We start from the raw sequence: 27,389 nt of genomic DNA, 5'->3' as shown, positions 1-27,389 counted from the left end.
TATGATTTTATGTCGCTTTTAGCAATATTCCAGCAATATCACGGCGGGGGACACCACAAACGGGCTTCACACATTGTACCCATGTGGGGAATCGAACATGGATCTTCGGCGTTATGAGTGAACGCTTTAACCACTAGGCTATCCCACTGCCCCCTTAAACAAGGACAGATAACAAACATGGTTCATTATGCAAAATTATGGAAATAAATATTTATCAAACATATCCCAGTTGGAGTCAGAATCTGATGATTACACTTCTAGAATGAACAGGTTCTCATTATTTCTAAATTATATTAACAGGAAGAGGATACCACTGTCTGATGATAAAGCCTTATTGTGTATAAAACCCATTACAAAGCCCACATATGTGTTTAGACTGCTATGTATGACACAATGTTCACAGGTCTCATGGATACAACTGGGAATACACATCAAGAGTTACGTTATTAAGGGCACTGAAATAACATGTTCAAGACGACAATCTCATAGATCAAATCACCATACAGACATGTACTTGAATTTAAAAAAATATATATCTAAAGAAAATACACATTACATAACATATAATAGCTGATATTATGTCTTCAGAGAGATAATAATTTCATAGATAAAAACACTCTCGAGACATGTAACGGATATTAAAAATCTTTAAAAAATTGTAATCAATAAGCTTTTACCAGTCAGTTGTTTAATCATGACAGTGTGTCTGGTTACAGTGCGGAGTAAAGAGGACGTCCTCCACAGTATCTGTCAGCTAGTAATGATTGATTGTCATATCCAAGTAATAAGTCGCTCAGGGACACATGGCATCAAAGGCATGTGGTTGTCATCTTTGTCAAATCTATAATTAGGCCAGACCAATTTTATTTCTTTTTTTTTTTACGGATTTTTGTCCTCAGATAACCTAAAGGCAGGATGTTGTTGTTGTAAGTTTACATTTTTGGTCAATAACAACATGAGGATTTATTTTGAGCGGGGAAAATTAATTTTTATTTTTTTTCTTATTCCTGAAAAAATACGACCGGCGGATCCTGTAAAACAAGAAATAAAATTGGTCTGGCCTTACCTTTCCAAAACATGTTTCACCGTCTGCAAGTCATGACTCAGTTATGTCTGTTTTGTTGTGTTGGAGCTGAATGTGATTGCACATTGTATGCAGTACTATCTGGTGGTGAGGGGTGGTGATCATACTATCAACCATTGGTTTGACTGTGCCATTTACTGGCCACAGTGATATGTCTGGAAAACTGCTGACTAGTGAAAACCAGACAAAAACTTCCTTTAAGAGGCCACTTCTTTGAGTGGCGTTAGAAGTTGGTGTGATGAACAACGAGGAGAGTTCTATGGATATACAACTTCTTTGATATTAATGTGAGCCATGTTTCGGTGTAGCTACTAACACCGTTATCACTGCTTGATAACAGTGTTAGTAGCTACACCGAAATGTGGCTCATATTAATATTGAAGAAGTTGTATATCCATAGAACTCTCCTTGTTGTTCTTTAAGAGGCCAGTCGCTTCTTTCTGTGGTCTTTTACATTAAAGGATTACAACATCCATACATACGATGATGTAAGTATCATATCACATATGATTGTTCACACCTGTATTAAAAACTAATTAATATAGGTAGAAGTTTGTTTGCTTGGTTGTTTATTGTTTAACACTGCATTCATACATATTCCAGCTCCAAAACATTGATTCCGGACCTGTGATTGACATGAGTTTGAATACAATGACGTGTCACCACGTCAGACCACCCGATTCTTTTAGATGCATCTTAGAAGAAGAATAGTTTTATGGGGATCAATAGTCTTACCAAGAATCCTTACTGGTTTGACTCTAGTGGGTGCTAGATATACTTGTCTCATACTAGGCAATTGCTTGAGTCTACATTGAGACAGGATGCTGCTGGTCAAAGTGTTGCTACTTACGCTGCTCCAGAAAAGAGGTCGTGGTACTTCATTCTGATGAACCCCTCCATGTAGATGTGAACTACAGCCAGACACAGCTGGTCAAAGTGTTGTTACTTACGCTGCTCCAGAAATAGGTCCTGGTACTCATTCCTGATGACTCCTGTAGATGTGAACTACAGCCAGACACAGCTGGTCAAAGTGTTGCTACTTACGCTGCTCCAGAAAGAGGTCCTGGTACTCATTCCTGATGACCCCCTTCATGTAGATGTGGACAACAGCCAGCATCTCGTAGTAGTTGTTGGTGCAGAACTCCAGCTGCAGGGTCTCCACATCGGGGAAACCCTGATCCTGGATGACCTTCTTCATCTCCTGGAGACACCCAGCCTGGAACAACACACGGAAGGTTAGACAAAGTTATACAAGGTTAGACATGGTTAGACATGGTTCTGAGGCATTTGTGTTTGAGTTTCAGAAATCAGCTGACAGAAACATCGAGAACAACACAAATGTCATTCTGTCTATTGACAACTAGGAAATACTAGAAAATCTCTATAAGTGATTGTTGTACAGTTTCCACTTGTATATCATTGTTCTTTTTGAAAGATTTACAGATTCCTTGAACTGTGGTCAAACAAATGACGGTCTTTAAGTTTCTTACAGGTGAGGTGAAATGGGGTTTAACGTCGTACTTGAGCATTATGATGATGTGCATGCGTGTGTATGTGTATGTGCGGCTGCTTGTACTAGCCCAGACTTAAGCTGGTTTTATAGTGCTAGCTCACTGAGATACCATGCCGCGGTGAAGCATGAATACCCCACTCGGACACAGTATACTGACTCCGAGCCGACCAGTCCTTTTTGTACCCATACATGCTGAGAGCCAGGCAGGGACCAACATGTACCATATTTTAACGTCTTTTGGTATGACGCGACCTCCTCAACCTTCCGTTCTCTGGGCGGAGGTTTCTTACAAGAAAGAACATCCACAACTGTGTCTCAAGAGATGGAAGATGTGGACACCAAAGCCTGGAGCAGCTGGATTATTGCTAAACATATACGGAAAGAGGACCTGGTGCACCCAAATCCTGTTTCTAAGCTTGACAGCTTGTGGTTTCACCAAAGTCGTAGACCTGCATTACTTCAGTCCTATCTTCTGCATCGAGCTAACGTACTATGACACAACTGGCATGCTGTTCGCAAAGTGAATCCAATTTCAAGTTACAACATGCTTCATTTGTTTGTGAGGTTTTACGTCCCTTTTAGCAACATTCCAGCAATATCACAGCGGGGTACACCAGAAATGGGCTTCACACATTGTACCCATGTGGGGAATAGAACCTGGGTCTTCGGCGTGACGAGTGACCACTTTCACCACAAGGCTACCCCATCATCCTACTTCATGAATGGTTAACATTATGCCTAAGGATTACCTTCTCTGCTACCATCGTCCAGAGGATCTGGTGAGTGAGGCCGTACTCCGTCAGTCCACGCAGCGTCATGGTCTTAACACACTGGTCGCTGATGACGCAAGACCGACCATACTTGTGACTGGCCCCTGTGAGCTCACCCATACACTGGTCACTCACCTCCTCGTCCAGGTTGGCTGAAAATCATGTACATAATATTAATAATAACAACAACAACAAGACAAAGTCATCAATATTCCCCGCAATGGCAAAATACTCTTCATGATTATGTCTACGAGTTATGATTATGTCAAATATTTAGGTGTGTACATAGAAAAGTGGAAGGAGAGTATTGAAAGGTTTTTAAAGTTCTGCTCCAGAAAGCAGCACTATCACCAATTTCAGGCTAAGTCAAACTTGTTGCCATGGAAACGCCAAAAATATTTTATTCAGAAATCCAAAACTACCAAAAGGCACAAGTACACTACCAGATCTATCTATGTGCCAAGTTTGGTGAAGAAATAGTGAACAGTTTTAGAATTCAGCTCCGGAAAAGAGCACTACCACAATTTCAGGCTAAGTCAAACTTGTTGCCATGGAAATGCCAAAAATATTTTATTCAGAATTCCAAAACTACCAAAAGGCACCAGTACACCACCAGATCTATCTATGTGCCAAGTTTGGTGAAGAAATATTGAACGGTTTTAGAGTTCTGCTCCGGAAAAGAGCACTACCACCAATTTCAGTCGAACTTGTTGCCATGGAAACGCCAAAAATATTTTATTCAGAATTCCAAAACTACCAAAAGGCACCAGTACACCACCAGATCCATGTATGTGCCTACTTTGGTGAAGAAATATTGAACGGTTTTAGAGTTCTGCTCCGGAAAGACAAATGTGTACGGACTGACGGACGCACGCATGCACGGACGGAGTCCATTTTAATACCCCCCGCAAAACGCGTTGAGGGAGATAACAACAATGGCCATAATTCACACACTAGTGCATGCACAAAGCGCAGGGGTAAGAGGGTGTGAGTCAGTTATATACAGAGGAGAAAAGATAAAGTCTTCAGTTGTGATTTGAAAGCCCCAGTGAATTCCGATCGTGACAACAGATACAATTTTCTGCTTGTTGACATATAGTAAACAACTTCAGGCAATAAAGCTATGTCTTGTTAACAGAGTTATCTGCTTGTTGACTTATTTAGACTTAGCTTGTTGACACAGTAATACAGTATTAGCCATTTTTTGGCCACAAGTCCAAAGGCCAAGTCTTGTCAAATTCTATTCACTCTTGTCAAATTAAAGAATATGCAAATGATAACAGTTCAATCAATTGAAAATTATGTTAAGAGCACAAACTGGTAATATCTTAAGAACTGATTTAAATATTTTGTGTATATGGAGGTATAAATGTAAATACTGCCGTAATGGCAAGAGCATATTGAAGTAAATTCTTAATATTTGTCAACAATAACTTCACAGACTACTTATGTTGTCATTAACACAAGCAGAACCATAGACAACAATTCCAAATCAGAAACAATGTTCAGCACAATATGTCAACAAGCCCCCACCTAATTCAGGAAAAATTGATTGGTTAGCCAATCAAAAAAAATCATCGATTGCTCACAGACAAATAGTAGTATCAGCTTGTTGTCATTTAGGTATCATGTCGGCCATTAGTTTTGTATGTGGTGAAATTTATTATCAACTTGAAGATATACAACTACAGCAAACTACATGCTTATAACAGCGTTTAAAATTCCCGCCTGCCCGACCGTCCGGAATGGTCTATTTTCATCTTGGACAGTCAAATTTCAAAAGTAGCCTGTCCGGTGGTCTAGTAGATATTTTTACCCCTAAGAGTAAATATTTCATAATATCAGACACGTTCTCTTGACGTCAGTTTGAGGTGTTTATGATAATTATGTTAAACTATTTATGATTGGACAGTTCATTTTACAATAAACAATCACAACACGTACTTTCAGTTTACCTAAACTCGGTGCATTGCCTGTTAGTGCTATGTTGTTCATTGCGATGCTTGCAAACAGTAAAGAATTCAGAAACCTGATGTTTGTTTTCATTGTTGAAAACCGGACAGGCAAGTTTGTATCTGGACTGATAATTGTTTAAAGTTACCAGTTTTGCTGTCTGGCTTGGAATTTTGGGAGTTTTAAACACTGCTTATAACAAACTAACAGATATATCAAACTGGTGTTAATCGTGGCCACCTGATGTACCTTTTAGTCAAAATGTATATTACAAACAATTGTCATAATGAACTAAAATTAGCTATCCCTTTGAGTTTGTTAAAACCATGTATACTGTGTGAGCTTATTGATATAATGAGTGTTGCATATTGTTGGAATCCATACACAGTAATATGAGGACTATCTGGGGATATTAATAACAATAATAATAATAATGCTAATTTTTGCGCCTAGGATCCAACACGATGCTGCTCTCTGGCGTTACATTATTACCCTGACAGAATTGTACTTTCAAAGCCGTTACTAAGCGATTCTCACGACAGTATAGGTCTGTACATCCGCTTCTCAGGTACCCATTTTAAACAGCTGGGTGGACTGAGTGCAATGTGGACGAAGTGCCTTGCCCAGGGACACTACACAGTATGAGACCCAGGTCACACATTTTGGTGTCTCCATCGGGATTCGAACCTGGGCCTTTGGTGTGAGAGGCCAGCATGCTAACCACTATACATCTAGAAGTCACTAGAAGTCAACATAGACAATCTAGTGATCATAACAAGCCACTAATTAGTCCACTAAACCATCCAGTCTATCCACCCATCCTTTAAGTTGCTTGTTCTGACAAGTATGGGTTGCCAATGAGCAGTTTGAACCTGTTGTTCCCATGGGGATGTTGACATATCCGTCTCAGTGTGTTGACAAATTGTACCGTTATCTCAGTCTAACAGGAGAATGCTATTGTGAACAAACACAGGTGCTATTTGTCCACTGACAGACTGAAATAAGTATTCAGATAGTGTAAACATTTCAATTTACCTAAGTGACCTTGACAAAATAAATTTAAAATACTGAATCTTTGGTAGGACGAACTTGAAGTTCTGAGTGAGTGAGTGAGTGAGTGAGTGAGTATGGTTTTAAGCCGTTTTTAGCAATATTTCAGCAATATCACTGCATGGGACACCACAAATGGGCTTCACACATTGTGCCCATGTGGGAAATCGAACCCAAGTTTGACCAGCGAACGCTTTAACCACTAGGCTACCTCACCACCCCTTGAAGTTCTGACATTCCATTTCTGTGGCATAAAATCCCAGCACTATCACACTATGACATTTTAAAAGTGACATCTGAACTTCAGCAAATATTAAACAATCAAAACCTAGCAGGAGTTAATAAAATAAAATAAAACAAAAGAGAATGTTTAAATATTAAATGTCTATGCCAGCCCCCAAAACAAATTTCACTGGGTGGAAATGGAAATATACTGGTGGAAAATACATTAATTGACCACTGAAAATCAGTGACAACACCAGGTGTTTGAAAGACTTGTGTTTTGAATTTGTCAACACACACACAAGGTGAGGTGAGGTGAAATTGGGTTTAACGTCGTGCTTGAGAATATTTCGCTCATATGACGACGTGCATGCGTGTGTATGTGTATGTGCGGCTGCTTGTACTAGCCCAGACTTATGCTCGTTTTATAGTGCTAGCCCACTGAGATACCATGCCGCAGTGAAGCATGAATACCCCACTCAGACAGGGACCAACAAGTACCATATTTTAACGCCTTTTGGTATGACGCGGTCGGGGATCGAACCCGCGACCTTCCGTTCTCCGGGCGGACGCTCTAACCACTACACCATGGAGGCAGTAACACACACACAAATACAACACTAACACGATCATATGTATATATATAAACTGGGACATAAAAGTGTTCAACAATTTGCTCCCATATACCAGTCCTTAAAAACGAAAGACACTCATGTTAATTTATCTGTACATCTTGTACACACTTATATTCTAAAGGTGACACACACTGGACAGTGCTGATGTCCCTAACACACCAGGCACTATTAAACCCTGACCTACTTGTATACCTATCAGTTAGATTTAACATGTCAAAAATATGTTCCCCTGAATAATACGCACTCATATATCACAAAACATTGAAAAATGGTGACACTGAATGATGTCTTTCGTCTTTAAATATGACAAAGTAGTATTTAATTTTTAAAAATATATTTCACCCAATGTGAACTTGCAAACTTAGACCAACTTATCAAACACCACAAACTCACAGCAAATATACTGATGTCTTCATTTCCAGTTTTTAGAAACTGTGAGAAAAGCATGTATATTTTTCACATACAAAATATTTTCCCTAATATTCAAAATCACAAAATTGAACCCAAACAAATAGGGCTTCCAGGAAATATAGCTTTTATCATATGTGAGGAACATGGAAGAATGTGAGTTTTGACATGACCCGGAAGCCCCCATGACATTCACATGACATGACATGACATGACATGACATGACATGACATGACATGACATGACATGACATGACATGACATGACATGACATGACATGACATGACATGAGACATGAGACATGAGACATGACATGACATGACATGACATGACCAGGTAGCTGGATAGGCTGTCATTGCTGGGGTATTCCTATTGTTAATCATGACGTTTAGCAGGTAAATCTGGAAGTCAACTCCCCAAAGGTTCCTTGTAAACAATCACTGTCTACACCCAACTACAAATTGATTGATGTAGTCACACTGACAGAACAGGACTTTTTTACAAGGCTGTTGTTTTTTCCTGCAGCAACAGGAAGTGATTTCCCACAGGAATAATAAATTCATATCCTGCGACAGATTGATTAATATGACACTGGTGATGGAACAGGAATCGCTACGATGTTATGTGATGACTTTATTTCTGTAATCATTCTTATTGCAACAGTATTAACGCCAATGCTATGGATCGTCAGCAGCTGAATTCCCCATCCAATTTACATTCGTCCAGCAAAAAAAATGTCATCAGTTAATAGAAACACTGTATCACATACAGCTAGGCTTGTGACACAATGTGACTCATCGATGTGTCGTGACGAGTCTCGGATAACCAGCTTGCTTGTTTGTTGTATAAGGCCGACTCAGCAATATTCCATCTGTAGGATTGTGGCAGTAGATAATAAATCTGGATCAGACAAACCAGTGATTGATATTGTGAACAACAGTTCAGGCAGTTTGACCACGATGACGCACCATCAACCGTGTCACAAAGCCTGACATCTGATCAGTTGGGTCGCCTCTTACAACCAGCAGCGATTGGTGAAGACTAATTTACACTTGATTGGTTGGTTGTTTAACGCCGAACTCAGCAGTATTCCAGCTGTAAGGCAGCGGTCTTTAAATAATCGAGTCTGGACCAGACAATCAAGGGATCAACAGCATGAGCATCGATCTACGTGATTGGGATATGATGTCACATGTCAACCAAGTCAGCAAGCCTGACCGGCAGGGTTGGAAATAACTTTAAAATTGCTAGTGTACTCCGGTACAGTGGCACATGTAAAGTCACTTGCCTTGATAATATTTCCACTATACCGACCGTTTTCTTGTTGATTTTTTAAATGAACAACATAATTAACATTGGAATATCAACTGGACACCGGTACAGTGTGATATACAAATTTGCTTGCCGACAGACTGACTGACTGACTGAGTTTGGTTTTACGCTTTTAGCAATATTCCAGCAACATCACGGCAGGGGACACCAGAAATGGGCTTCACACATTGTACCCAACAGAAAATAAACACTGGACTCGGACGTCGGGCAATGGGTTATTTCCACCCCTGACTGACCACCCGATCCCTTCGTCGCCTCTTACGACAAGCATGGGTTACTGAAGATCAATTCTAACCCGGATCTTCACGGAAATATTTACACCTAGATTCCTACAGGTAGTATCACATGATCATAAGGATGTATGGATATGACATGATATATGTCTAATAATTATGATTTACAAAATCCTATTTTCTCCTTAGGGTAGGTACACAATTTCTCTAGGTACTCCCAAGGTACAGACAGATTGTGTGGTTTGCTGGTGATCTTCCTGGATGATAGAACACAACATCTTCAAACGGCAATAGCTGAAATCTGGTGTATTGTAACTTGAATGATGTTAGGACCTGGTGTTTGTGTTGACTGCATCTGTGGTCTGGTGGACAGAGCATCTACCCACAGGGTGGTCTGGTTGATGGTTCAACCCCAGTTCCTCATACCAAAAGACACTTGTTGTTATTGAGACTGCCTCTTGTTCCACAGTAAGGCTGAAGCTGCTGAAGGGGTCCTTGTTGGCACGGGTACTACAGATATGTACCCCAGAAACGTACCCTAGCCAAAATCTGAATACAGAAACGTACCCAAGGACGAGCCCATTCTGCATTGTGCCATTTCCGTAATCGGAACTGTCATACTGTTGTATTAGATTCATTTGATTGTGTTAAGTAATAAATTAGCATACATAGTAACAAATATTTTGCGATGCATAATGCCACTGGCAATCAGGTAAACAGGAATCCATATACGGTTTCGATTTGTGGTTGCGGATTATGGGCTCATCAGCAATTTAGGATACCTGGTACGTTTCTGCATTTTGATTTGGTTTAGGGTACATTTCTGTATACAGAAACCTACCTGGGGTACACATCTGTAGTACCTGTGCTGACAATGACGGTGGCCCTTCAGCCACACCATGGGGTTTATGAATAGGTCTGCTTAGCATGAGTGAGTGAGTGAGTGAGTGAGTGAGTGAGTGAGTGAGTGAGTGAGTGAGTGAGTGAGTGAGTGAGTGAGTGAGTGAGTGAGTGAGTGAGTGAGTTTTACGCTGCACTCAGCAATATTCCAACTATATGGTGGCGGTCTGTAAATATTTGAGTCTGGACCACACAATCCAGGGATCAACAGCATGAGCATCGATCTGCACAATTGGGATACGATGAAAGCCAGTCAGCGAGCCTGACCACCCGATCCAGTTATGACAAGCATGGGTTACTGAAGATCAATTCTAACCCAGACCTGCACGGGTATTTTCACATGGAAGTTTGTGAGTGAGTGAGTGAGTATGGTTTTACGCCACTTTTAGCAATATGTCAGCAATATCATGGTGGGGACACCAGAAATGGGCTTCACACATTGTACCCATGTGGGGAATCGAACCTGGGTCTTCAGCATAACGAGCGGACGCTTTAACTACTGGGCTACCCCACTGCCCCCTGCTTAGCATGAAGCAAGAATACTAGAGTAGACTATTCTGTCGTAGTATCTCAGTCATCTAGCACAATAAATAACCACAGACACACAGACCTCAGGAACAGGGGCATGCCAATTTTACCTCAACTACTGCTGTTGCCATAGTTACAGCTAAACAAAAAACAAAATATGTTTGGCGAGAGAATCATATGTTAGAATTATGATACTTCTTCCATGACATTTTATTTCCACAATCCATTAAATTCCAGTTATAGTTCCAATGCAATTTATGAAAGGTCTGAATACCAACTATTGAAATACAACATATTTTTGTCACAGATGTGCCACTGTTTTCAGTTAAGTGTTTCAAGGTAAGGTATGTTATTTTGAACTTTAACAATGTCCTACCAGCAAGTCCACTGATCACACGTTCCAGTTTTACATTAATCATGTACTGTACATGACTAACTATGAGGTTTGTTCAAATTGACATCAGGTGGCTGATATTCTGCTAACAGCTTTCAAAATTCACACAGATCCTCTCGCCCACGACTTCTAAGGGTAATAATGCTAAGGTTAATTTTAACATCCCATGGTTCTAGTTGTCACTCATTATGTAAACAGGGCGTGAGTAGCCTTGTGGTTAAAGCATTTGCTCGTCACGCCAAAGACCCAGGTTTGATTCCCCACATGGGTACAATGTGTGAAGCCCATTTCTGGTGTCCCCCGCCTTGATATTGCTGGAACATTGCTAAAAAGCGGCATAAAACTAAACTCACTCACTCACATTTGTTTAAAAAATTATAGTAATTCTAAAAACTGTAAGAAATTTTCCTATATGGATATAATGAACAAATAATCCTGTGATATTTGAAGGGCTGGTGTCTTTGTTGTTTAACACTACTATATTCAAGCAATATAAGCGTGTTTTGTCATTAATCAAGTTCAGACCAGACAATCCAGTGACTGACATGCTAATATACACATTCATGACACATCAAACGGTGTCCTCCCATTACGCAGACAGCCAGTTCGCAGACACCTTAAAACAACAACATTTACGGTTTAGTGAACAGATTATCTACTACCTGTTACCTACACATTATAATGGAATAACTGAAGCTATATTGTTTATTTTGAAAGATGGACGAAAAGACAGTAATTTGAATTTTTATTGCTGCAATATAAAAACAGCTTATTTTCATAAACATTTCGGTTTAACCTTCTAGTCTAACGGGAGTTGGCATCATCATATTGAAAACATTAACTTAGCTATTAGAAATTGCGACACTGTTGTATCGTATAAATCAAATAAAGACAAATATGAACCTAAATAGTTTTCATATGGAATAAAGAAGTTATATGTTTTGCACACAATATTAAGATATATGATGAGTGCACTTAACTACGATTTATTTAGAATAATTGTTTAAAATATGACGCATCATGTGAATGTGACCATGGATGTGAGAATGTTTTTCATTACTTCCTTGAATGTCCATTGTATACTACTCAAAAACACAAACTGTTACAATCTTTAGAAAGTATTGTTAAAATTAGAACACTAATTGGTATTAATCGTATCTTACTGGGCAATGCAGGTGTCTAATTTACTGCAAATCAGACTGTTTTCAAATATGTACATATCTATATCTCTCCAACAAAACGTTTTCTCAGTTAATTTCTGTTGTACATATGCTATTATTGGGAGGGGTCTTTTCTATCAATAAACACAATCAAACCTCTCAGTGACAAACCTGTTTTATATTCGACAGTAATTGATAGTAAAATCAATTTTGAGAAGAGAAATCATTTATCATTTAATCACAACAAAGTTCTATTTGCCCACAATCAAACTTCTGAGTAACGAACCTGTTTCAGGCTCACCCTGCTCTGCTCACTAGACAGTGGACTATTCCATTATACCCGTAGGTGTTACCCTAATTAACCTTCTAGTTCAGTGTCTGCCAATTGGGTGTCTCTCAAATGGGTGTCTGTCAATTGGGAGATAACCCTACAACCAGGTCAGCAAGTCTGACCACTTGATCCGGTTAGTCATCTCTTATGACAAGAATGCAAGAATGCAAGAATTACTGAATCCCAATTCTAACCCGTATCTTCATTGGTCCTGTGATATTTTAGATAAGCTCCGCTGATTTGTTAAGTTCTATAACGCACATGAGCATGTTCAAAGCAATAATATTTTGAATTATTTAATCAATACTCCTTTACTTTTCACTTTCTGTGTTTGATAAGAATATTACAGTTGTTTTTATCTTCATAACAAATTCCAGTTTATGTCTTATAATTCAGATATTTTCTAATGAGGAAAATGATTCTATCCAGAAAAATGTTTATCATTGATCAGCATGATAAAAACTGAATGATAATGTTTATGGCTAGAGAAAAGAATATTTCTTGGAAAGTGAGCTTTGCAACATTAGCCTTTACTGGTAATTATACTATCTTTCACTGGTAAGAATATTATCCTTTTACTGTTAAGTATATGATCCATTTATTGGTAAGTATATTATCTATATTGTCGGTTTTCACTCTATAAGCATCAGCACATGAACAACTTTCTTCATCAATTAATCATGACAACATGATTCCTGATTCTCTTCCATGAAGCAAGGACTACAGTGTAAACCGTATTAAGTAAAAGTCTTCAGACTTTATTCCTAGTTGTCTTAAATTGATATATTCACCATGTTTACATTTTCTCAGGTCCAATTTGTGGCAGAAAGGAAGCAGTGAGAACTGGTTCAGGATTATAGCCCTCAAATGCTTCCAAAAAAATATGGATTAACATCTTTGTTTGCTTGTCCTGACATAATCTAGTAGTCGTGGACTAGTGTGGATTTGATATATGATATATATATATTCAGTATTTCGGCCTCATAGCCTAGAATACAATTGTATTTGATAGAACACATATAACATGGTGAACAAGTGAACAATACAGCAATATTTCTATTTCCATTTACATCTCAATAGAAATACATTTTTAAGAAAAATGGCGAGTGCTCGTAAATTATCCTCATTATTTGTATTTAATATACAGTCAAATCCCGATGAGTCGAATCTCTGGGGACCATGTAATAAATTCGACTTATCGATGTATCCGAGACATAGGTATGTCTATGAGGGTAGAAAAAAAGATGATCCAGTCCTAATTGCTCTGCCTAAGCATTTGTTTATCTAATGATTTCCCTATCACTAATAGGGGCACCTTATCAGTTCCAGTCTGATTAGCACAGACAGTGATTTCCGTAAAATCACTAATCTGCCCTTTTGAACTCACCCGTCAAAGGCGTGAGGTGTTAATTGGATCAGTTTGCTACACCAATCAACTTCTCATTGACTGACTTCGGCTTATGTATACAAGATTGCTGTTGTTTGAATCTCATGGGACCAAATTTCCTTCTCGAGTCATCGTGTGTATTTATGAGACGAATTCGTGTAACCGGTATTCAAATGATGACAACTATAACAGGGAATGGTCGGGACCGACAGGTACTTCGAGTTATGCATAATGTTCGAGACACCGGCATTCGACTCATCGGGATTTGACTGTATTACACAAGAGTTTCACTGAATAGTGCTTAACAATAGCTAGGCTTGGGAGATAATTTAATCTCAGGTCATGATGCTTTTTACAAATAAACAGGACGTGGATCTCGTCCTCCATAACGTTAAGATCACATTGCAAACAGATTGAATTTCAAAGGCTGTGTAAACTGATACACATTCCATGTCATGAAGGTTAAAATGCTATCAGTTTTCAGAGCAGGTGCAATCTCAAGGGCATCTACCATACAATGAAAGGCCTTTACCCATGAAAGAAAGTTGAATATTGAAATCTGTATACTTCATTGATCTTGTACTGACGTGGACTTGGTTCTGGTGTACATTTGTTTGTTGTTTAACTCAGAAATATTCCTGCTATTTCTTGTCCGCCTGTAAATAATCGAGTCTGGACCAGACCATCCAGTGATCAATACAATGAGCATTGATATACGCAGTTAGGATACGATGATGTGTCAACAAAGTCAGCGAGGCTGACCACCTGATCCTGTTAGTCGCCTCTCACGACAAACATGGGCTGCTGAAGACCAGTATTAACCCGGATCTTTCTGGTATAGAATATCACTGACAATTTGTGACAGGCTGAATTTCAAAGTATTTAGAGGAAATAACAACAGACTAACAAAGACACAACAAAGAATTCAATTAAACATTAAGCTTGAGTATCACTACTGTCAACGATGATCAAGAAATAAATATGGGAGTTTAAATATGGGAGTTTAAATATGGGAGTTTAAATATGGGACACACAATCCTATCACAATTCTGCAGCAATGTCCAGTTAATACATAGACGTATGTTCAACATTTTAAGGCATGGCACAAAAACAGAATGCTGAATATTTTGAACAAGATAGATGTATACCCAAGGTCGATTTCTTGGTGTGAGTAGGTCCATGGCTGATGAGTTAGTAACCTGTCTAATGCTGCAATCTGAGCAATAGTCCATGACATGAAGGAACGATTACACTCAATCAAATACTAGTAACTTCAGGCCTACCAAAGAAAACTTCCCCACTGGGCAGAAAAACGCAGAAAAGCCCCCATTATTCGTGGAAATAGCAACATAAATGTAATACCTCGCTACTGAAACAGTAAAAACGGCAACTTTAAATCGCTAACACTGCATCATAAAACGAGGAGCCCGCAACTTCGATTTTGCGCATGCGCACATGGAAGAGGAAGTCTCGACCGCATGTTGACATTTTCCTACCTTGACAAAAGTTACATTCCTTTTTAAGTATTTCTGTTGTGTTATTTAGCATTTATCATCATGATACTTGTGTGCACACTTGTTTAGTTTACTTTCCATTTGTATGAAACGATTGACAGCAATTATTTCAACATATTTAATCCTTTTTCTACGCGAGGCGATTCACGGTTGCTCGGAAATTGGAAAGAAGCCGAGACCGTAATGCGCATGCGCAGTAGAGGTCAAAGTTCGCTGATATAAAAAATGTTGCAGTTTCATAGTTTTTCATTGCCGTTTTTACTGTTTCAGTAGCGAGGTAATGTGTTTATGTTGCTATTTCCACGATTAATGTGGGCTTTTCTGCGTTTTCCCGCACAGTGGGAAAGATTTCTTTGGTAGGCCTGAACTTGCCGACCCTTAGCACACAATCCATTCAATACAAAATGTCAACATCAGAGTATAATCACCCCAAATTATCTAGGAAACCGCAGTAAAACTATGTGAATGGATCATTAAAAATCTGTGATGACACAAGATCCTTGCACTAAGGTGAGCATGTCATGTTCTTTGTTAACTGCCATGAACACAAAATGCCTCTGACAACCAGGAGCATTATGTAACCAGTCTCCACTCTAGGTTTGAATTGATCCCATGAAGGAGGTGAATATGTGATAAAATGCGCATACTTGTCTATTGTACACTTGCATGCTCAGCAAACTGCTGCCGTTCACATTTTCACGTGGAGTGAGTGAGTGAGTGAGTGAGTCAGTTAGTTTTACGCTGCACTCAGCAATATTCCAACTATATGGTGGCGGTCTGTAAATATTTGAGTCTGGACCAGACAATCCAGGGATCAACAGCATGAGCATCGATCTGCGCAACTGGGATAGGATGAAAGCCAGTCAGCGAGCCTGGCCACCCGATCCAGTTATGACAAGCATGGGTTACTGAAGATCAATTCTAACCCAGACCTGCACGGGTATTTTCACGTTGAAGTTTGTATTGTATGTCTGTTGGCATAGTGAATATGAATGTGACCATTGTTGAAGTCACATAGTTGTAGGACCAGGGTTACAAGCATGAATGATAGAGTGGACAGCAAAGAGATGACACTTGAACTAAGAAACTGTTTGAATCTGGACTTTGATTCCATATCAATGAGAAGGAAAAATCAAGTGCACATTGATCCCCAGACCCAAGTAATAGTACAGCAACAGCAAATATGTTTTTTAAATATTCAAATTTAAGCATAAATAAATAAATACATAACCAAAATAAAAAGACACTATTCCTCATTCAATTTAAATTAAAATGTATATCTCTGTGGTAAGTTTATGTGAGGGGTACAGGGATTGGGATAGAGAACTTTGACAATGGGCCATTTTCAGGATTATTAGCCATTTTCTGAATTTAGAATGGGCCACTGCCCTTGTATCAATAGTCAACTTCAAAATTTTAATGGGCCATTTTTTATTCTAATGTGCAAAAATGGCCCATGGCCCCTGCCTTTCCTAATCCCTGGGGGTATACAGTGAGGACAGCATAGAGGTAGAAAGTCACCAGAAAAATCATTAGGATAAGAATTACAGTCAAATCCCGATGAGTCGAATCGCTGGGACCAAGTAATAAATTCAACTTATCGATATATTCGAGACATAGGTATGTCTATGAGGGTAGAAAAAAAGATGATCTAGTCCTAATTCCTCCGCCTAAGCATTTGTTTATCTAATGATTTCCCTATCACTAATAGGGGCACCTTATCAGTTCCAGTCTGATTAGCACAGACAGTGATTTCCGTAAAATCACTAATCTGCCTTTTGAACTCACCCATCAATGGCGGAAAGGTGAAAGCCGCGCTGGTTTGTTAATTGGATCAGTTTCCTACACCAATCAACTTCTCATTGACTGACTTCGGCTTATGTATACAAGATTGCTGTTGTTTGAATCTCATGGGACCAAATTTCCTTTTCGAGTCATCGTGTGTATTTATGAGACGAATTCGTGTAACCGGAAATCAAATGACGACAACTATAACAGGGAATGGTCGGGACCAACAGGTACTTCGAGTTATGCATAATATTCGAGACACCGGCATTCGTCTCATCGGGATTTGACCGTATTTAAAAAAACCATATCTACTCAAAGCTTTATAACACAAAATAGACTGGACCTAAGAGTGTATGACATATCGAACACCAAAAGATAATTATTGATATCGCATGTGAATGATAACATATGAGTTAGTCTTCAGTGGATCAGAAAATAGTCTGAAGCCCTTACTTAAGGACACAAGTTGTGTGGAAAACACTACACCATAGCACCTCAGATGAATGAACATGAGATGATACATTTGGTCAACATAAATGAAATTAATTGATAAAAGATTACTGAACATGATGATATACAATTTCATTAGTATGACCATTAGGGGATATGGGGGTGGTCTGTCTCACAGCCCCTGAACGACATTACTTTCCCTTCTGCCCAGCCCTTTCTGCAATGCTAAAGCCCTAAATGAAACAAGTCTAGATTTCCACATGTCTCCCATCTCACTGGGGCTCCATTTCAGTTTAAAAAAAATTGTTTGTTTCTATCAAAATTCCCTTCCATCATTTCCCTGTCTGCAAGGTGAAAACCTTAAATGAAGCAAGTTTCAGTTTTTCACTGGTGGCCGCTTTCAATATACCCTTTGTTTGATCAAAATAATATATATTTAGAGACTTAGAGTTAAGTCTACTGCAGGTGAAGCCTCTGTTGAAACCAAAGCCAGCCTGCATGACTGCATCGGTTTATGACACCTGTACTTTATAGCCTACATGGAGACCCACAGCATGGTATTCACAGGCTGAACAATGCCTTGGTTTCATAACAAATCTCATGCATGCTTGATGTAGTTTGATACACATATGCCATTGAAATTGCTGGCATTCCATGCTGCAGGCCGTGTCTGGAGCCACACCTGACTTCATCATGTTGACCTGCTGCTGCTAATGGATTAGTGACCTTGTAGTTGACTATCAGCAATACTGCATCACAGTTGCCTGGAAAAAATGGCACCAGATTGGTGAAGCACTGGTTGATGGCATGAATAATCATTGTCTAACTCACCAGGGAAATATGACATTGTCCAGTGATGGGTAATGGCCTCACTAGTCTGTCGCACAGTCCCCCGAACCACATTATTTTCCCTACTGCCTAGCCCTCGGTGCAATGCTAAAGCCCTAAATGAAGCAAGTCTAGATTTCCTCAGGTTTCTCAGTCCCTGAACCACATTATTTTCCCTACTGCCAAGCCCTCCGTGCAATGCTAAAGCCCTAAATGAAGCAAGTCTAGATTTCCTCAGGTTTCTCACAGTCCTAGAACCACATTATTTTCCCTACTGCCTATAGCCCTCCCAAAAATGCTAGGGCCCTATATGAAGCAAGTCTAGCTTTCCTCAGGTTTCTCACAGTCCCTGAACCACATTATTTTCCCTACTGCCTAGCCCTCCCGACAATGCTAGGGTCCTATATGAAGCAAGTCTAGATTGACCCAGGTTTCTCACAGTCCCTGAACCACATTATTTTCCCTACTGCCTAGCCTTCCCGACAATGCTAGGGTCCTATATGAAGCAAGTCTAGATTTCCTCAGGTTTCTCACAGTCCCTGAAACACATTATTTTCCCTACTGCCTAGCCCTCCCTGCAATGCTAAAGCACTCACTGAAGCAAGTCTAGATTTCCTGAGGTTCAGGATCTCCGAATCTCCCAACTCATGGGGCTCCTGTTCAATGGGTTTATTTGTTACTATCAAAATTACATAAATTCAGAGACTAAGCGTTAGTTTAATGCCTCACTTGTATTGCAGAAACCAACATCTTCTTCTTTAAAGTTTGAAATGCACCAATATATCAGATCCCGTTCTGTAATAGTACTATTACTGTATGACATGATGATGTATAGATTGCCCTTACAAAATAGATGTGACCCAATAAATTGTAGATAAGTGGTTTAACATTTGTTGTGACCAGTTGCATGATAGGATTGTTTCAAACACTCAACACAACATTTGACATGAATACTCAGATGACATGGCATTCCATCACTGCATGCTGCATCAGAAATTCTCGCTTACTCTTCTGTGGGAAGCTGTTGCATGCAGGAGTTGGCATTACAATAGACTAACGCTTAGTCACTGAACATATATAATTTTGATAGTAACAAACAAGGCCATTTAAATTGAAAAGGTGCCCCAGGGAGACCAGAGATTCAGAACCTGGGGAAATCTAGACTTGCTTCATTTAGGGCTTTAGCATTGCAGAGAGGGCTTGGCAGTAGGGGAAATAATGTGGTTCAAGGACTGTGAGACAGACTACATTGCAGGGAGGGGTAGGCAGTAGGGAAAATAATGTGGTTCAGGCACTGTGAGAAACCTGGGGAAATCTAGACTTGCTTCATTTAGGGCTTTAGCACTGCAGGGAGGGCTAGGCAGTAGGGAAAATAATATGGTTCCGGGACTGTGAGACAGACTACATTGCAGGGAGGGCTTGGCAGTAGGGAAAATAATGTGGTTCAAGGACTGTGAGACAGACTACGTTGCAGGGAGGGCTTGGTAGTAGGGAAAATAATGTGGTTCAAGGACTGTGAGACAGACTACATTGCAGGGAGGGCTTGGCAGTAGGGAAAATAATGTGGTTCAAGGACTGTGAGACAGACTACATTGCAGGGAGGGCTTGACAGTAGGGAAAATAATGTGGTTCAAGGACTGTGAGACAGACTACATTGCAGGGAGGGCTTGGCAGTAGGGAAAATAATGCGGTTCCGGGACTGTGAGACAGACTAGCATTACAACAGCATGATCTCATTGCCCCTTGTAAATTTGTTGCTAAATTCCACACATGGTAGCATTCAGGCTTATGAAAACAATCAGTGAATGCTCATGGCTGGACCAGACAATCATGTGATGGGCGTTATGAGCACCGAACCACAAAACTGGGATACGATGACATGTGTCAACCAAGTCGGCGAGTCTGACCACCTGATCTCATCAGTTGCCTCTTAAGACAAGCATGAGTTTCTAAGATCAATTCTAACCCTGATCGTCGAGGGTTGCAGTCAAATAGCACCATCCATCTATACTTAGTTGCTGTATGACAAACAGCATTGACAGAGGTTGTTGTGGCCCTACATTCTGAACCAAAAACACCAAGGGTCCACAAGTCTGTATAAATGAATCTTGAGCAGAAAAACCATGGATGATAGCATTGGGTGGGTTGAGGAGGGGAATTTGTGAAGGAGAGGCATCTAAAGCTCTTTTAATATAGAAATTGTTTATGCCATTATAAGTATGCTTGAAAAATTAATAATCAGGAAATAATGCCCACTTGCCCACAGGATATGCTAGATGTGTTGAAAACGTAAATGAGTTGTGATAAAATGATACTTTCAGTGACAGAAATATGCTACTCAAACAAAGTTAAACAACATGTGGCATGATACATTAATTATGGTAATATGGAAGAATCCAGTGTTCTTCAACTTCCTTTGAGTACTATATATTGTTTAAAAAATGTCAGGGTCATGTGACTCATATTCAATTAAAACAATATCTCTAGCAACATCAGTGAAACAAAACATTTTCTTCCAGTTTTAATACAAGTTCAAGACATACGCCTTGTTCAGAAACAGACCTCATGCTTCAGGCACAATCTGGATCATCTTTCTAAACAGGTGTCCGATGGATCAAGACACGATCAACATGCCTTATTACACTCAATACTGATGGCGTATCACCAGGCATTAGCATGGCAGACATTTGAGGAGGGGATCGGCAAGATAAGCTGTGACCTGGAGGCCTGGTCTCCCTAACAGGAATATCTCTGTATGAAGCTGACATACTTCATGGTGTAGACACAGACAACTGGTGCTAACAGCCAGGTTAAGGTGGATGGCCCACACAAAGCAGGCAAGCTCAGGGCTTGTGGAGCAGAACTCTCACTTGGGAAATTATAAACAACCTCAGAAAAACGTATTTTTAGGTCTTGTCCAGAGGACTAATGTGAACCTCATTTGTTTCGTCCTCAGAGTTTGTGGCTTGTCTTGACTGAACAAGACAAAAATGTTAACGTTTTCAAATCATCTAACAGAACTCCCACTTTCGAGATTGTATACCATTGTATACAAACTTTGGAATTTGACAGAACTCCTACTTGTGAGATTGTATACCATTGTATAGTCATAGAAATTTGACAGAACTCCCACATGTGAGATTGTACAACCAATGTATAGTCATAGACATTTGACAGAACTCCCACTTGTGAGATTGTACAACCATTGTATAGTCAGAAATTTGACAGAACTCCCACTTGTGAGATTGTACAGCCATTGTATAGTCATAGAAATTTGACAGAACTCCCACTTGTGAGATTGTACAGCCATTGTATAGTCATATAACTCCCACTTGTGAGATTGTAAAAACCATTGTATAGTCATAGAAATTTGACAGAACTCCCACTTGTGAGATTGTACAACCATGATGGGATGATACAGTGAGGGTAAAACCATCAGTTTACGCCATAGACAACCTCAAACATTGACTCATAAACCATCTTGTTATTTCATAACTGGAAATTATCTAAATTATTTTTAAAAAATATGCTGACTTTCATGAAAAACTGATCCCAAAGTATCCCTCTTTTAAAACAGAAAGTGAAACCATTAATACTTAATAAGGCAGTATTGATTTCACAATCCAAAAGCATAATTTATACATCTGCTAGTCTTAACACAGTATAGTCTTTCATTCTCAGTACTGAAAAGCCACATGCCTATAGTACGTGTATTTCACTGTATATGCAGAGAGTTTATGGCATGTGTTATTCTTTTACTGACATGGTATGACAAATCACACCGACATATTGTGAAGGAGCACACCCTTGGCTCAAGATGACTAGTTTTGGGGTCATTAGTGAGTGAGTTTAGTTTCACACCGCTTTTAGCAATATTACAACAATATTATGGCAGGGTACACAAGAAATTGGTTTCACACATTGTACCCATGTGGAGAGTCGAACCCAGGTTTTCGGTGTGACAAGTGAACCACTTGGCTACCCCACCGATGCTTTTCGGTCATTAACAACTGCTGAGTAGTACACAATGAAAAAACTAGCACCTATCTATCAACCCATCCATCCACCCATCCATCCATCCATCCATGTCAAGGTCTTAGCACAATTTAAAATGAAAGGGATGTAACAAGATCAATACACCAAGTCCTTTGCAGAACAAATTCAACAAGATGACCTTGGTCTCTATCTACCCCAACTGTAAATTGCCAGCGGTGTGATTGGCATATATTTTTCACCCCGACAGTGACTATTTATACCTAAACACTAGTATTTTTTAGATATAGACCCTTGTGGTTTAAGGTGTGTCTTTAAAGCTATATTTAATGCAAAATAATTGGATTATGATTCATCCTGCACTGAATTTAAATACTACTGCTATAACAATGAACATATCATATTCTGAAGTGCATTTGACAAAGGCAGCTAGGCAGAGCCCATTTCTGGTGTCCCCCGCCGTGATATTGCTGGAATATTGCTAAAAGCGGCGTAAAACCAAACTCACTCACTCACTCACTAGGCAGACATGTATCTCAAATCTCACAGGATTATCCTCATAGGTATAGAGGGAACCATGTAGAAATATTTTTCTAATTTTTACCTTCTATGCTAGAATTACCAAGATAAGGGCAAGTTAGATCAAATCAGTACTCAATAACTGTGAAAAAGCACTGCACAGACAAAATTTAACATAGTCCCAACCTGCTCAAGAATAAAATGTCATTGATCAGACATTGATATACTGTCGCCGATGTAAATGTGTATCTGTCAATACCATGACCTTGTTGAATCACAAATACTGAATATCTGTGAAGATCTGGTCTAGAACTGATCTTCAGGAACCCATATTTGTCTTGGTTGACAGGTATCATGATATCCCAAAGGCACAGTGATGTTATCATCGGATTGTCTGTTCAGACTTGATTATTTACAAACCATCATCAGGCCAGACCAATTTTATTTCTTGTTTTACAGATTTTTGTCCTAAGTAAACCTAAAGGCAGGTGGGGAAAAAAAAAAAATCACCAGTCAAAGTAATATTCCTTATAAATATATAAAGTATTTTACTTTTGATAATTTATTACAATCTTAAAAAATGTTTCTTTACAGTTTTGGCCAATCAAACATTAGGATTTCATTTTCTAAGGGGCAAAATAAATTTATAAATCTTATTCTTGAAAAAATACGACCGGCGGATCTGTAAAACAAGAAATAAAATCTGGCCTCATATAAAGGTTTTGATAGGCATTTAGAAGTTGGACGAACATGAACACATGACACGTTTTATGGATAAAACTTCTTTTTTATTCTTTACCTGATGAAGGAGCAAGAAATAGCTCTGAAACCTCATGTAAAGAATAAAAAAGAAGTTGTTATCCATAAAACGCGTCATGTATTCACATCATATAGCTGGAATATTGGTGATTGTGGTGTTAAACAACAAACAAACACAAACAATCACTGCAGCTTAAAATCACTAGCGATGACTTGTCAAACCGACTTGAAAGAAAGGCTGTTGCAGCATAATGGAGCAAAATCAATCAAATTGTACGGTTCGGCATTGATTATCGATAGGAGTCCTTGCAGATAGAAAATTAGGAGACAAATACACATTGATTTTAACATGCGGCGTGTCATCATGTATTCGATACCTTTCATTTAACTGCCATGGCAAGTGTACAGAGTGATTTAGGGAGACTATTAATGTATTACTTGATGTCTTGACCTTCAGTTCTGGATGGCAACAAGTTGACAAGGAATCATGTGATAGTAACATTTATGGCTGACCAGATCAATATATTGGTAAATCTTTATCAATCACAAAAGCATGCAGGTATCCTTGTCATCAAACTCAGGAATGTTCTTCTCACATGGTTACCATGGTTACTGAAATGTCACAAATATCAGAAGAGCATGTGACAAGAGAGTTGGAGGTGGCGGTTTGATTCAATTCAGCAGTAGAGTAAAAATCCTCAACATCCAAGTTTTCTTGATTTGCTGACTATCAAAATCATTTGAAAAATGTGAATTTAACTGCATAAAATAGAAATCGGTATTGTTAACTTCAGTCAACTAAAAGTTCATGGCAAACTGCCACCTGTACAAGTCTGAGTATATATTTAGAGTATATATATCTACAAATGAAACAGATGGCATAAAATACACAGATGACATGATAATTCACCAGCCATATTGCATGCCATGTCTTATCTCAGTGAAAACAATTTATACAATTGACAACACCTGAGATTAATCAGCTGGAATCAAACGTCATGGTAATAGTAGAACTATCTCCTTTACATAACTAGGGATTTGATATTAATGCAATACCCTTGCAAACATCAATCACATTAAATCTTTGAAGGGCATTTAGAAGTGAAATGCATAAGAAAAGCAAGATTTATGGATGTCAACTTCTATATTTGGAATAACACCTGAATGTTATTCATCAGGTGAAGAAGGAGTAGCATACACTCGAACCGCTGTGTTATTCATCAGGTGATGAAGGAGCAAGCATACACTCGAAACCGCCGTGTTATTCATCAGGTGATGAAGGAGCAAGCATACACTCCGAACCGTCGTGTTATTCATCAGGTGATGAAGGAGCAAGCATACACTCCGAACCGTCGTGTTATTCATCAGGTGATGAAGGAGCAAGCATACACTCGAACCGTCGTGTTATTCATCAGGTGATGAAGGAGCAAGCATACACCGAACCGTCGAAGTTATTCATCAGGTGATGAAGGAGCAAGCATACACTCAGAACCGTCATGTTATTCATCAGGTGATGAAGGAGCAAGCATACACTCCGAACCGTCATGTTATTCATCAGGTGATGAAGGAGCAAGCATACACTCGAAACGTCCTGTTATTCATCAGGTGATGAAGGAGCAAGCATACACTCCAAATCGCTGTGTTATTCATCAGGTGATGAAGGAGCAAGCATACACTCGAACCGTCGTGTTATTCATCAGGTGATGAAGAAGGAGCAAACGTTGTGTTATTCATCAGGTGATGAAGGAGCAAGCATACACTCCGAACCGTCCTGTTATTCATCAGGTGATGAAGGAGCAAGCATACGCTCCGAACCGTCGTGTTATTCATCAGGTGATGAAGGAGCAAGCATACACTCCGAACCGTCCTGTTATTCATCAGGTGATGAAGGAGCAAGCATACACTCCGAACCGCTGTGTTATTCATCAGGTGATGAAGGAGCAAGCATACGCTCCGAACCGTCGTGTTATTCATCAGGTGATGAAGGAGCAAGCATACACTCCGAACCGTCCTGTTATTCATTAGGTGATGAAGGAGCAAGCATACACTCAGAACCGTCGAGTTATTCATCAGGTGATGAAGGAGCAAGCATACACTCCGAACCGTCATGTTATTCATCAGGTGATGAAGGAGCAAGCATACACTCCAAACCGTCCTGTTATTCATTAGGTGATGAAGGAGCAAGCATACGCTCCGAACCATCGTGTTATTCATCAGGTGATGAAGGAGCAAGCATACACTCTGAACCGTCGTGTTATTCATCAGGTGATGAAGGAGCAAGCATACACTCCGAACCGTGGAGTTATTCATCAGGTGATGAAGGAGCAAGCATATACATGTTACGGCTCAAAGCGCTGAGTTATTCACAATAAAGAAGTTGACATCCATTAATCTTGCTTTTCTTATCAATCATATTGTTTTCAGGTCATCAATTTGATGAACAATCCAACAAAAATACACTTGCTGCAGTTATGCCCAAGAAAGTCTTACCATTTTTCTGTGCCTTGTAGACTTCTGGTAACCACTTGAGTTTGGGATCAATGCCGCGATGTTTCCGATATATCGACCATGGTGTACCCACAATAAACTTGAAATTATTGTAGTAAGTCTCGTCATCTTTCCTCACATACTCCAAGGCCTGGTTGCTGACCTGAGTTGCCTCCCTTACTAGGTGGCGGAGTCGCTCCAGGACATCAGGGCTGATATGCTGGTGTTGACCCTGGTTGTATTCATTCAGGAGGAGCTGTACCTGACCTGAAACAGTTGGAGTGAGTGAGTGAGTATGGTTTTTCGCCGCTTTTAGCAATATTCCAGCAATATCACGGTGGGGGACACCAGCATGAAACAGCTGCAGAGTGAGAAGTTGGAAAACAACAGAACACACTGGTGAAGACTGAAACATGTTGTAAGTGGGAGAGAGGGGACGGAAGCATGTAACGTGTGGGGAAAAGGAGGCTGAAACACAAGACATGTGGGAGAGAGGGAACTGAAACACATGAGACATGGGAGAGAGAAGATTGAAACCAGTGATTGATATTATGAACACCAACCCACTCCATCAGTGTACAAAGAGCGACGGTAAAATAAGTCAAAAGGCTGACCACCCCATCCATCAGCTGCCTCTAACAACCAGAAAAAGTTCATAGGGAAGAGTTCTAACCTTGACCTTGATCCACCCCAATGCTCTTTCCTTGACAACTTAATGACAACGAGAACTGCATAAATTTGGCAGCACTGATATCTTGAGTGAACCTAGCACAGATGAATGATGTCCTGACCTAGGTGTAATATTTCACCTGATTTGAATGTGTCTTTCTGTTAGAGCTACAAAACCTGTTGTGCCTTGTTACTCAACTACACTTAAAGGGGCGGTGGGGTAGCCTAGTGTTAAACCGTTGGCTCATAATGTCGAAAACCCGGGTTCGATACTCCACATGGGTACAATGTGTCAAGCCCTTTTCTGGTGTCCCCCACTGTGATATTGCTGGAATATTGCTACAAGTGGTGTAAAACCAAACTCACTCACTCACTACACTAAACCTTAACAATGTATGGGGAAGGCCAGGTGTAATCTGGGATGTGTCACCGAACTCCTACCACTAACTTTATTTAAGGGACAACTCTTTAAATATGTTAAAT

General features: G+C 39.6%; 1 protein-coding gene and 1 long non-coding RNA gene across 2 annotated transcripts in view; one reads left to right on the top strand and one right to left on the bottom strand.

The window, feature by feature from the left end:
* Positions 1–23,484, top strand: LOC124280020. The gene is made up of 3 exons (XR_006899551.1): positions 1–11; positions 15,072–15,074; positions 23,421–23,484. It is a non-coding gene; the product is annotated as an uncharacterized LOC124280020 (long non-coding RNA).
* The window catches only part of LOC124280019, a 49,447-nt gene that overhangs the window by 4,361 nt on the left and 17,697 nt on the right, over positions 1–27,389 (bottom strand). The window contains exons 2-4 of the mRNA XM_046715899.1: positions 26,241–26,504; positions 3,347–3,519; positions 2,129–2,300 (exon numbers count right to left, since the gene is read on the bottom strand). Of these exons, the coding sequence (XP_046571855.1) occupies positions 2,129–2,300; positions 3,347–3,519; positions 26,241–26,504 (609 nt within the window). The remainder of the gene's footprint in view (positions 1–2,128; positions 2,301–3,346; positions 3,520–26,240; positions 26,505–27,389) is intronic.

Source organism: Haliotis rubra, unplaced genomic scaffold (assembly GCF_003918875.1).
Source record: "Haliotis rubra isolate DU_JTF1 unplaced genomic scaffold, ASM391887v1 Scf26, whole genome shotgun sequence".
Taxonomy (NCBI): Eukaryota; Metazoa; Mollusca; class Gastropoda; order Lepetellida; family Haliotidae; genus Haliotis; species Haliotis rubra.
Note: the sequence above shows the minus strand (reverse complement) of the source record. Positions and strands in the feature narration are given on the sequence as shown.